The following is a 12,568-nucleotide window of genomic DNA, read 5'->3' on the forward strand; positions in this document are numbered from 1 at the left end:
CGAGAGGTGACTTGAGAGGGAACTCGAGAGGGGACTTGAGAGGTGACTTGAGAGGGAACTCGAGAGGGGACTTGAGAAGTGTCTTGAGAGGGGACTCGAGAGGTGACTCGAGAGGTGACTCGAGAGGGAACTTGAGTGGGGATTCGAGGGGGAAACTGAAAGGTGGCTTGAGAGGGAACTCGAGTGGAGACTCGAGAGGGGACTTGAGAGGGAACTTGAGAGGTGACTCGAGAGGTGACTTGAGAGGGAACTCGAGAGGTGACTTGAGAGGGAACTCGAGAGGGAACTCGAGAGGTAACTTGAAAGGGAACTCGAGAAGGAACTTGAGAGGAGACTTGAGAGATTACTTGAGAGGGGACTCGAGAGGTGACTGGAGAGGTGACTCGAGAAGAGACTCGAGAGGGGACTTGAGAAGTGACTTGAAAGGGGACTCGAGAGGGGACTCGAGAGGTGACTTGAAAGGGAACTCGAGAAGGAACTTGAGAGGGGACTCGAGAGGAGACTTGAGAGGAGTTTCGAGAGGGGACTTGAGAGGAGACTTGAGAGGGAACTGGAGAGGTGACTTGAGACGGTCAGTACGCCGACAGGACACGGGGAGCTGGCGTTGGCCGGTACGCCGACAGGACTCGGGGAGCTGGCGTCGGCTGGAGAGCCAACAGGTGATGAGGAGCCGGAGTCGGGACCATGGCTGCTGGGCCCGGTACTTGAGCCGGAGCCATGGCTGGAACTGCGGCCGGAACCATGGCTGTATGGGCCGGTTCTGGAGCAGGGACCATGGTTAATCATTCATAATAGATCTTCTGTTACTGTCCTTTCTTCTTAGAGGAAGTACAGAAACACGTAACTCTGGATTTGTTTTAATGTTTGAGGTGCAATAAACGACACAGCAGCTTTTTGGCATGTTAAAACTATTATTTTCTGCCTCACTCATGAGAGTAACAGCTGGCGAAATTACAGCCTCGCCTACTGATTTCAAATGTGTGCTCTAAAATGATATTTATAAATGACTATTATCATTATTATAAGCAAGACAATAAATGGCAAAGATATGTAGAAAATAAACGTATTTAAGATACGTTCATAAGAAACGTAACGTGGGAGAAAATATGTTTTCTACATATGAAGATATGTAGAAAATAAACGTATTTGAGATACGTTCATAACGAACGAAACGTGGGAGAAAATACGGTTCTTGCTAATTGAGAATGCAGTTTAGTTCTGTGGAACGTAATTTTTAGGAGACAGGGTTGCCATAATACATTCTGACGAAAAATACAAATGATTATGAATACAAATAAAATAAAAGAAGCCTCCCGTGAGTTACTACAAGCTATAAGTAGATTTAAAAAACGTTTTATAGAATAAAAGCTCACTGCTGGACGTTGTATAAATGCGTGTATGCACCACGACAAAGGAGCCTCAATCACCTTACATTGGGGTTGTTTGCGTGGTGCAGACAGGTAAATGTAGCAAAGTTCGTGACTCCACCACGCAATGCGGTGTTAAGGAGTCGAGGTGGAGTCACGCATTCTGGTGAGATCAGGTTGTGTACAAATATATCACTCAGTATAACAGGCCTACATTACTCTCTGTATTTGTATGCTGTAGTTTAGTAGATATCTACAAACAAAGAGTCGATATTTTTCTAAGACCATTTAGTGCTTTACATAGGCTAATACAATACACAACGGCTGTAGCCTGATTATGCTTTAGGAGCAGTAGGTGTGTGTGTGTGTAGTGTGTGTGTGTGTGTGTGTGTGTGTGTGTGTGTGTGTGTGTTGTACAGTGCGTAGATGCGGCGGACAGACGGGACTCAGTTGGTTTGGTGTCCTATGCTTACTTTTAAGACTTGTAAATACAACTTTTGGCCCGTAATTTCAATTCCCCATTTCAGCGACCAGAGAGAGAGAGGGGGGGGGGGGACGACGACGACACATCTGTCCATCAGACAGAGGGCTGATGTGCCGCCTGTCATAATTAATGGACGTCTCTTTAAAATGACCGCTCAGAGGAGAGGAGTTCTCATTTCTCTAACCGCCTGCTGCTTCCCCTCCTCTTTCTTCGGTTCCCCTCCTCAGTCCTCCGCTCACATCTCCTGTGGGCGGGACTAACTCACGAGGATAGGAGTCGAGGAGGGGAAATGTAAGAATTGAGAAGCCTCTCATGTTGTTACCCCGGGGATTCTTTTCAGCGACGGACCGTGGGGCCAGAGACAGGAGAGCAAGTGTTTAGTATGTTATTCTGGTAAGTATTTGTTATTATCTTAGCACACTTTATTCGTTAAACTACACTTATTGTGAGTCATAGTTTTGAGCAACAAAGAGATCGTTAGCGGCACCAATCAATATGTTTGTTTACAGGGGGGCGGGGCCAATTCAGCCACCTTGCATCAATAACAAACTGTCTGTTTACCAGTAGATATAACACGTTCAATAAATGGTTTTAAATCATGACATTGCTTGTTTCGTTATTAGCATATATAACTAGCCTACATATATTTTCCTGTGAACTAGAAATGCATACCAAAAGCGTTTATGTGGTGCAAACAATAACATGCTTCACCAATAAGGAATCCAACCAAAGCGTAACGGAGACCGATATATATGGCGTGAGTTCACAGAGATACATGTACACATCAGAGTCCTGCAACCAGAGTTTCCCAGGGGACATGAATGCAGCATTTTGTCCTCGTTTTATCGGCGATTTTCATCGAGTTGTAAGAAATGACAATGTCCACTAGAGGGCACTGCTGTTATTTAAAACAATGTGATGCATTTAAATTAGTCAAAACATCAAGGCTTAATGTTTTGGGTTTACTGTGATCACACTTCAAATGCACGAGACCTCTTCCCTCAGATTATCCAACCATTATTTTTCTCACGAGTTTATTTTTCTATTTATGTTCTATCCCTTCAACACAATATAACAAATAGGCCTACTGAGATCTCTACTGCTTTTTTTTAAATAATAATTATTCCATTTAATTTCCTTTTTGATAAATATTCTTAATTAATGTGTCAGTCAGCTACATGATGTTTCTTTAAACACTGTATCTGCGCGTAAAATCTAATCTAATCTAATCTGATCTGACGTGTTCTTGAAAGCTTCCAGACTCTCACAGACTTTGTGATAAGGAGCAATATAACTCTGTTTGAGTTTCATGAAAATCGTATTGCCATACATCTTCTTTGGTCAACTCTATACACTTCTTAGTAACAGCTGAATACTGCTCAGATATTTTAGTTGTAATGTGTCTTTAAGGAAGGGGCAATATTGCCGACATTGTTTGATTCACTTGTTGTTATCATTTTTTAATCTAAAATAAGTCAACCATTATCCTCTATGGGCTGTGTGGATGGGTTCAGCTCTCGGCTGTTAAAACATCACCAACACAAACTATCCCACACTGCTGTCTGTGTGTTGTGGCGGTCGGTTGGCTGTAGTGCGCGTCTGTTTGGAGCTGTGTGACATGGGATTGTTTGGGAAGCCCTGCACTGAGCGACCATGTGGGCGTGTTTCTCTCGGCCCAACAGTCTCCGCTCTTGTTTGGAGTCCAGAGCGCAAAACGCACTTCTTCTGGTGCAACCGGAGTGCGCAAAAGTAGCAGTTCTCCGACCCTGACGCGCACACCATCTCCGGCTCCGGCGGCCCCCACGAATCCAACTGCTCTGAGCGGGAATTTAAGAGTTTTTCCTCAACATCTCCCGGTGACTCCCAGCCATGGACGCATATCGACTCGTTACGCTTTATCTGTGCCTGCTCCTTGTTTTCCTTGGGAATATACCGTGTTTCCAGTCTGCTGCTATCATCTCTCCCTCTGCACCCAGGAGGAACAGGGGAGCCCGGATCTCTCATCGGGACGGACAAAGGTCATCCAAAACCCTAAAAGACATCTTCACGTCCACGCACCCCATCGTGGGACACCACAAAGAAGACCCAAAGGACTCTATTGTGCCGCATGAATACATGCTCTCCATATACAGGACATACTCGGCTGCAGAGAAGCTCGGACTTAACGCAAGCTTTTTCCTCTCCTCTAAATCTGCCAACACCATAACAAGTTTTGTGGACAGAGGAACAGGTTGGTTTCAGTTACATGCAGCTCTATCAGATCATTTTTTGCATAATTCTGTGGCCTTATTTTATATAATCTTTTGTATAGATATAAACTCCAATCGTGCTTTAAAAGGTTTATAAAAAGATACTTTTACGCACGTTTTAGATCAAGCAAAAATTATGTGCAAATGCACTTTTACGCGCATAAAATATCAACAAATCCTAAAAATGATTGTTTAAAAAAACAAACTTTTGAAAACTACAGTCTCATGTTGTCCATGATAAGCTTTGTGATAGTATTCGTAACTTTTATTCCGCAAAGCCGCCGAAACATGTCACTTTTCCGAGTATTAACTTATATTACGCTTAAATTAACCTCAGGGTAACACGACAGTAAAACACTAATTAAGGCGCTCTCTAAATGAAGGCTGTAAATCACTGTCAGCGCAGGCAGCAGCAATAACTACTCTGCTCCCAAACTCCACGAAAATTCATAGGAAACTTTTATTTATTTATAAGAAAACACCATGGTGTATAATTTTTCGATTTCTTTTAAAATGTAACCTTTTAAATTAGCCATATTTTTTCAACACAAACTGAAACTAACTAACCGTAATCCTGCCAATGTTAAACATATAATCTGTTACCATCATGGTGCCCACTTTGGGCCCACTTTGACCAAGTTGTGCCGCACAAAGGGAGCTGGTTGCCGTTGGCACAGCGGCTCGGGCGGTGTGAGAAGCAGGTGTTTGGGTCAGTTAACATATGTAACCAAGTGATTAGACTGGCCTTCGAGGACAAACACAATCTGATAAACACAAACACATCCAGCACACACAGGGGGACATAAACCGAGTTAATCTTTGCAGGAGAAATAAAAGCTATCTTTGTTTGCGTTCCCTCAGGTCCGAAACACTGCAAAAAATATCCAAATTAGGATTTATTTAGCGCTAAAATCATATTATCTGGCAACGTGTTGCGTTGAGAGTGCATAGCCTACTGATAAAAACATGTTTTTAGGATTTTTGTCAGTGAAGTTCTTCTAATTGAACTTTTGTGACATTTTGCTACAAAACTGCATTGATTTTGGCTGTTTTATGCCATTTTCAGAGTAAAAAAATGAAGTTTTTCAGAGTTTTAAAGCTAAAAGACTCTTTCGTGTGGCCACTTCTTGCAGTGTGAACACATTTGATATGAAAACGCCTCACTTTCTCCCGTGATTCTGATGTGATGTGTCACTGACTCTGACCCCGAGCTGGACCCTCTGAGAGCTGCTTGGCATCGAACGGCTGATTGGAGTATTTGAACTCGGTGATCTAATTGAGTGTTCATGTCATAACATATCAAACACTGTCTATTCTCCCATAATGACCCAGCCCGGCCACGATGGGCACATCACCAACAAAACGAAGAGAGAAAAAAAAAAAAGAAAGAGCACTTCCTTTGCTGTGAAGTGGTACATTTTTTTTAATTGTCTAACTGCGGAACCTCCCTTTGCGACCGCCACTTTAATTACGGAAAATTATTTTTCTTCCCGTTCTCTCAGCTCAAACGCCTTTTGGTTTCTTTTGGGATTCCTCCCAGCATCCCCTAAGTGTTGCATTGCATTAACCTGCAGAATGAACCTCAGCTTGTTATTTAAATCTCCTCCATCAGGAAAAAAAAGAAATGCACATGGGTCTCCTGAGGCGTAAAGAAGTAACAGGTTTTACGCATTATTCATCCACGCGGGGACAGGTTTTACGCAGTGCACCTATGATCTATGGATTCTATGGCTTTCACACGTTGTGTAGGAAGACAAAATGTGCTTATAAAACCAGGCAGGGGTGTTTCCTGGGGGTCAGAGAAAATGGCAAGATCAGAAAAAAAAAAAAAATGAAAATTAGTTTTGGCACTTTGGGTAACTCATTAAAGCGCAGATGGTGCAGCCCAGTCCTCTCTCTCTCTTTCTCTGTGTTAGACGGCAAAAAACATGTTTTGCATTTGTTCAAATACAAGCAACAAGGTCAAACAAGAGTGCACAGGATGCCGGTTTAACCCCCGCAATAAAGAAGTCCACCGCGTTTCTCTCTCCCAATTATCCAGCGTCAAGCATCTTACGCGTAATGGAAAAAATTGGCTTTTCTTTTTTTTACATAATAATGAAATTAAGAAAAGCCCTCGACATTTTTTTAAACTGTCAACACGAATATCTCTCAATAATTCCAGCAGTGTGTCAGTCGCTCCGTGCAGTTTGGAGGCGAATGTTGTCGTTGGCAGGATGGGATGAAATTTAAGAGGGGAAGTGCTTTAATGAGGAAGTTGGGAATTCAGAACTGTTAATTATTTGGTGAACTTGCATTCGATTTGTTTGAGGTCTTATAAAAAAGGAAAGAAGAATCCTAATGCAGACCATACGCGCGAAGTCACTGAAAGGAGCACGAGGTTTCAATCTGCTTTTACTGTTGGAACTCTGCAGGGTTCATGGAGGGAAACTGACAACTACATTCACATATCTCTTTAGAGAGAGTCCTACAAATTATATCACAGGGTGGTTCAGATGTAGGCATGCCACTTTTATTTTATATATGTATTTATCTTAACGTTTAGATGAAATGGAGACAGTAAGGCGAGACAACATGCTTTTATTTTGCAGAAAAATAGACCACACATCAACTATCTTTTAGGCTTTTGAGGTTTAACCCCTGGGTTTTAATGAGTTAAAAAATCGGACATTTAAAAAGTGACATTAATTTACAAATCAACTTGATAAAGTTTTTTACTTATTTATTTAATGGCATTTCCCCTGACAAATCTTACCAAGGATTCTGCGTTTAATCATGAAACAAAGGGGTTAAATATTTGTGTTTTTAAAAATAGAATATATAATGGGTAAAATAACTCGTTTTATTGGATATTAACGGCAGCAAAATCCTATAAATGTTAATTTATACTTTAATAAACTGCAAGCTGAACCTGCTAAACCTAAATGATTTCCATAAAACATGTAAAAAAATCACCACTTCTTCTTAGTTAAAAGCAGTTTCTAACGTGTTTTGGAAACGCTTTTGATCCACACTGTTATATTCATGTCTCTCTGATGGATTATTCGCAGGCCTGTTGGTGTCCCGCAGGGAATAATGCATTAATTGTGTATTGTTCCCTTGAGTGTACAGTATGTCGCATTTGGTCTGTTGTGTCTGGCAGCACCCAAGGGCCTTCCCCTTGTTGTTGTTTTTTTCTTTCTTTCTCTCTTTCTTTGCTATACATCTCTGGAAACTCACCACATTTGTAATGTTCTGCCTGCTGCTGCTATTTAAGAGACTTTGCAAAGAAGTAAAAAGTTTACTTCCACTCTGTCAAAGAGCTGGAAATTCATCATCAATCTGTCATCACGTGAAATGAATGCAGAAGTATTTTCATTAAAACAGGCTGGCTTTGGTTAAAAGTGGCGTTGCATTCAAATGTCGCCAGATTTTATTGGATTATTGTCAATGCGGAATCAAAAACGAATCTTGGCGCTAAAATTGCAGGTGGATACAGAAATATATATACACTTTTTGGAACGAGCAAGATTAGATATATCCCTGTATATGTCATGTGTGCTTAGCATTGCAATATTACATGTGCAACAAATGTGCATGAAATGAAATTAAGGAAGTACAATTTTAGAGAGGAAGCCTAGAAGCAAGCTGTGTAAACTAAACCCTCATTTAGCATTATACATAATTAATGTATTTATACTCAAGGGCATTACATTCGCATTTAATCAAATCAAGGCAAATTAAGAGGAACATCTGTGTTTTTAAGGATAATAAAGTTATAATTCGACAGTTCATACCAATAAATAAAAGTGGTGTTAACTTTGATTTCTTTTTTTGCAAACTGAGGACTTGTCATCTGTAGTTTGTTTCAAGAGAGAGAGAGAAGGCCTCTGTGGGAAAATGTTAGCTCCCCCCCCTCCATCCTCTCTGAACACTGTACACCCTAAGTGAATCTGACTGCAATTATTTTCTTCTTTTTATCCTTGCAGACGATCTTTTGCACTCTCCTCTGCGAAGACAAAAGTATCTGTTTGATGTCTCAACCCTTTCAGACAAAGAGGAGCTGGTCGGGGCGGAATTAAGGATATTCCGGAGAGGGCCCGGGGACCTGCAGACTTCCCTGCAGACGGCGGGCCTCTACGACATCCAGCTGTACCCCTGCCGCTCGGACAGGCTGCTGGACTCCCGGGCCCTGGACCCAATGGACTCCACCAAGGCCGGGTGGGAAGTCCTGGACGCGTGGGATATGTTCAAAGCGCACCAGCATCACTACCATCAGCCGCATCACCAGGGGGGACAGCTCTGCTTCCAGCTGCGCGTCACGTTGCGCAAAACGGACACCGAGGTGGACCTGAGGCAGCTGGGTCTGGGCAGGCGGGGCCGGCCCCAGCAGGAGAAGGCCATCCTGGTGGCCTACACGCGCTCCAAGAAGAGGGAGAACCTGTTCAACGAGATGAAGGAGAAGATCAAGTCGCGGGGGGAGATCGAGGAGGAAGTAGTGGAGAAAGGAGCGTCCTTGCTGGGGGTGAAAGGAGACGGGCCCCGGCGGCGGAGGAGGACCGCGCTCAGCAACCGGCACGGGAAGAGGCACGGCAAGAAATCCAAATCCCGGTGCAGCAAAAAGGCGCTGCACGTGAATTTCAAGGAGCTCGGGTGGGACGATTGGATCATCGCGCCTCTGGATTACGAGGCGTACCACTGCGAGGGGGTGTGCGACTTCCCCCTGAGGTCTCACCTGGAGCCCACCAACCACGCCATCATACAGACGCTCATGAACTCCATGGACCCCAACAGCACCCCGCCGAGCTGCTGCGTGCCCACCAAACTCAGCCCCATCAGCATCCTGTACATAGACTCGGGCAATAACGTGGTGTACAAACAGTACGAGGACATGGTGGTGGAGCAGTGCGGGTGCAGGTAGCGCTCGCTAGATAAACACTTCAAAAAGATGGGTCCCAGGTTGAAGAGAAAGTAAAAAGGGATGCACACAGAGGCGATATCTGCTATTTATTCAGTACAGTCACAATCATTCACTGCCTTAACGTGCCTTGGTTCCCATCCGCGAGTTATCAACAGGCTTTTGTTTCCCAGATACGTGTCCATATGGCACACGGGATGAGTACAAGGCGGGATGGGAGCCCATTGACTGTGCACCTGTTCGTGCCGGGGCCAGGGGACAGTGGGCTCCGCGCTTTGTTCGCAGCTCTGCCGTGTGATCCTGCATGCCAGGCCGGACTCTTTTGGGTATGTGCATCCAGGCCGTAATTGCCACCGTCCAGCTGGAGTCATTACAGGCCCCGAGGAAGTGCCTGTTTTCCAATAAAAGGGTCTACCAAACACACACTCTCACACACACAGACTGGTCCGAGGAGAGGAGATAAGATGGTGGTGCCTTCAAGAGATTTGTTTTGCCTTACACGAGACCAGGAAAAGGACACAGAATCAGACATTGTGCCTGTTGTAAAAAAAGTAGAAAGTAAAAAAGCACACATACTGAGGCGAACTTTTTTGCGCAAAAGTCTGCATCTTTACGAAATGCACTTCCACAACTGACTGAGGATCCGCGGTCAGCGAGAGTTCGTCTGATAAGGACGGAATTATAAGAAATAAAGACTCAGAACGAGACAATATTTAAATGCACATTAGCTTTGAATGCACTGCTGTTCATTTTTTTTCCTTTTTTGAGCTGTAAATATTTTGTACAGTCGAAAACTTTACAAAGTGCAACGATTGAAGAAATGAGAACGCGGCATTTCTTTGTAAATATACAAAATGCACTCAAATCGGTATAATTTCTATTCTATTATTATTTTATTATTTGTGATGTACAGAGTTCCATGATAATCATATATTTCTTACGTTGATAAGAGTAATTTAAGGTGTATTCGATATTTTTTTTTGCAGAGGGTGGAAAATACCATTATTAATGTCTACCTCATAATTACATATAGGATCTGAGTTTTGAGGTGCATTCAGTTAGAGTGTAAAGAGCTTTTACAATGATATATAAGATCATTTATATACATATATTACTGGATAATATTCCACACCATTACTGTACAAATAAAATTCAAAACAAACTCTAACAGTCTGGTAATTTTGATGATTAATGCTACTTTGCAACCTTGTTAAGCATTTATTTTGTAGTGTTCTTTCAACAGTAGGCTATATGCCTCTTCCATAAAAAGCAAACAAATAAATACTAATATTTGGGGCATTTATTTACGAGGGATTAAGAGGCCAAGAAACTATGTTTTTAAAAATAAATTAACTAAATAAGATGAAAATTGAATGAAGGTTTGATAATTTTAAGCTTAAACCTTTCTACCTCATTTTCTTTTAAATTTGTCTTTAAAAAACACTGATATTGTAGAGTTCTTAGTTCTGAAACCGAACATTTCCTTTTATAACGTTCCCCGGTTCCTCTTATGATAATCAATCAATCAATCAATGTTTATTTATATAGCCCAATATCACAAATGTTACATTTGTCTCAGTGGACTTTACAGTTTGTACAAAATATCAGTATGACAATACGACACCCTCTGTCCTTAGACCCTCACATCGTACAAGGAAAAACTTCCGAAGAAAACCCACAGTTTAAAGGGAAAAATAATCTATAACACCATTAACAAGCCATTGTTTTTGGAGCAGTTTAAGACTACACTTAATGACATTACACATTAACTACACTGTAGTGTTTTGATTTGGGAAGAGATGTCCAAATTAACACATACTTTTGACTTTGCTGGACTATAGGAACAACATGTAGACATTTTGAAAATTGGCATATAGTTGCCCTTTAAGTTTAAAAAAATAAACCCCAGAATAAGAGTTGAACAGAGGAGTTTATATCTTAGCCCTAAGGTACGCTAGCCAATCTATCCCTCCCCTGTGTAAACAGTCTCTCATCATAGACAACAAATGTCATTATTCAGTGACTGGCCACCATAAGCATATGGTGACCAAGTGGAAAGAAATCCACTGACTGACTGTCATTGATATGGCACTGAATGTACAAACCCCAGCTATTTCCCAATGAATTAGCCTGCCTGGGTCAAGTTTACTTAACACTTTAATGTTTCCCAATCTGTGGATGTGAAAAAAAAAAGTTTGAAAGAAGGGATTGCTTCCATATAGGCTATCGACCTTGGCCTGGAAACAATTAGGAAATTGCTTTGAAATGTTATATGTTGTCCAGGCTCTTGTACAGTATCATGTCACTCCCCACATGTTTGCTAGGGGGAAACAGAGGATGCTAAGTGCACTCTTTAGCGGTCGCTGCAAATGACTGACACAACAACCATTCCCCTGAGTAATACCAAATGGCCCTCCAGGCTATGTGTCTGGAACACCATCGCCGGGGTGCTACCACCAGCCACGCTATCCCTGCTGCTCTCAAGTGGAAATAGTAAACCATATTAGGGATTGCATTTCTTTTTCTAAAATAAGAAGGGTTTTCTGTCTTTGGAGGATAACCACACTATGCTGGGATTCTTGAGGTACAACTTAAACTACAGTCAAAACCAATTGGTCGTTCAAGAAACAAGGAGAAATATTCATAAATCTATGGGTTCCAAAGTATTATTGGTGGTATATTAAGGCCAAAGAAAACCATTTGTTAACTAACATTAGAATGAACATAACATATAATTCGCTATAGCTGTGGATTAATATGAAAAGTGTTCTGTCTGCTATGTACAGCATCATGGGAGTCATAAATAGCATTTTATTCTTTGAATGAACAAACATAATTTGGTACAGAAAGGCCTTTTTTAAAAGTACTTGTATACTTTTACTTGTATGTACTTGTACTGACATGGGTTCTGTTAGCATACAGTTTTCGCCTTTTGAATTATTTCAATGCAAAACTGGTGTTCTGTTAGTCTGATTCAAATGAGACTCCAATATATGAAGTTATGGGGTCTAATGGAAGTTACCATTGAGTTTTGCATCCAATACAAATCTGAGAATTGCATCCATGAAGAAGCACATAGAGCATTTACCTGTTTCTGTGATTGCTATAGTTTGTACATTGCAGCTATTTGGTTTACAGTAAACGTAACTAGTTTTTCCTGTTAACATATTTCTTGGGACACAGAACATAGTATGGATGTGTATTCCCGGTGATCCCGTTTCCCGGTGATTAAACTTCACCGCAAACCATTAAACTGATTCTGGCTCAGATATACTGTAATGTTTCACAATCAAGTCTACATTTCTAAGCAGCTTCACGCAAACCTGTGGGATAAACCTTTCCCTTTTTGATTTATATTTATTTGACAAGTTCCACGGTCTGGTGGGCACTGGCCTGGAGGTGAGAGTGAATGTGAAGGGAACAGTTAAATGGTGATGAAAGGGAAAGGAATGCTTTGTTTACCCGCTTCAATCCCTCACTCTCAAGTTAAATGTTCCTATAAAGTTCTTCATCACAACCGCCTTATTGTCCCCCCGCTCCACGGCGAGAGCAGAGAGGGCGAAAACAGAGA

General features: G+C 41.9%; 1 protein-coding gene across 2 annotated transcripts; it reads left to right on the plus strand.

Annotated features, from left to right (window-relative positions):
- Positions 1–3,427: 3,427 nt before the first annotated feature.
- On the plus strand, positions 3,428–12,209 carry gdf6a (growth differentiation factor 6a). 2 transcript variants are annotated; one of them, XM_034229472.1, is made up of 2 exons: positions 3,428–4,081; positions 8,132–12,209. In XM_034229472.1, exons 1-2 carry the CDS (start codon positions 3,721–3,723, stop codon positions 8,998–9,000), a joined length of 1,230 nt encoding a protein of 409 aa, XP_034085363.1. In that variant the 5' UTR covers positions 3,428–3,720; the 3' UTR covers positions 9,001–12,209. The 2 variants fall into 2 exon arrangements, with proteins under 2 accessions (XP_034085363.1, XP_034085355.1); XM_034229464.1 differs by having other exon boundaries at positions 3,433–4,081; positions 8,069–12,209.
- Positions 12,210–12,568: the final 359 nt, after the last annotated feature.

Source organism: Gymnodraco acuticeps, unplaced genomic scaffold (genome assembly GCF_902827175.1).
Source record: "Gymnodraco acuticeps unplaced genomic scaffold, fGymAcu1.1, whole genome shotgun sequence".
NCBI classification, from domain to species: domain Eukaryota; kingdom Metazoa; phylum Chordata; class Actinopteri; order Perciformes; family Bathydraconidae; genus Gymnodraco; species Gymnodraco acuticeps.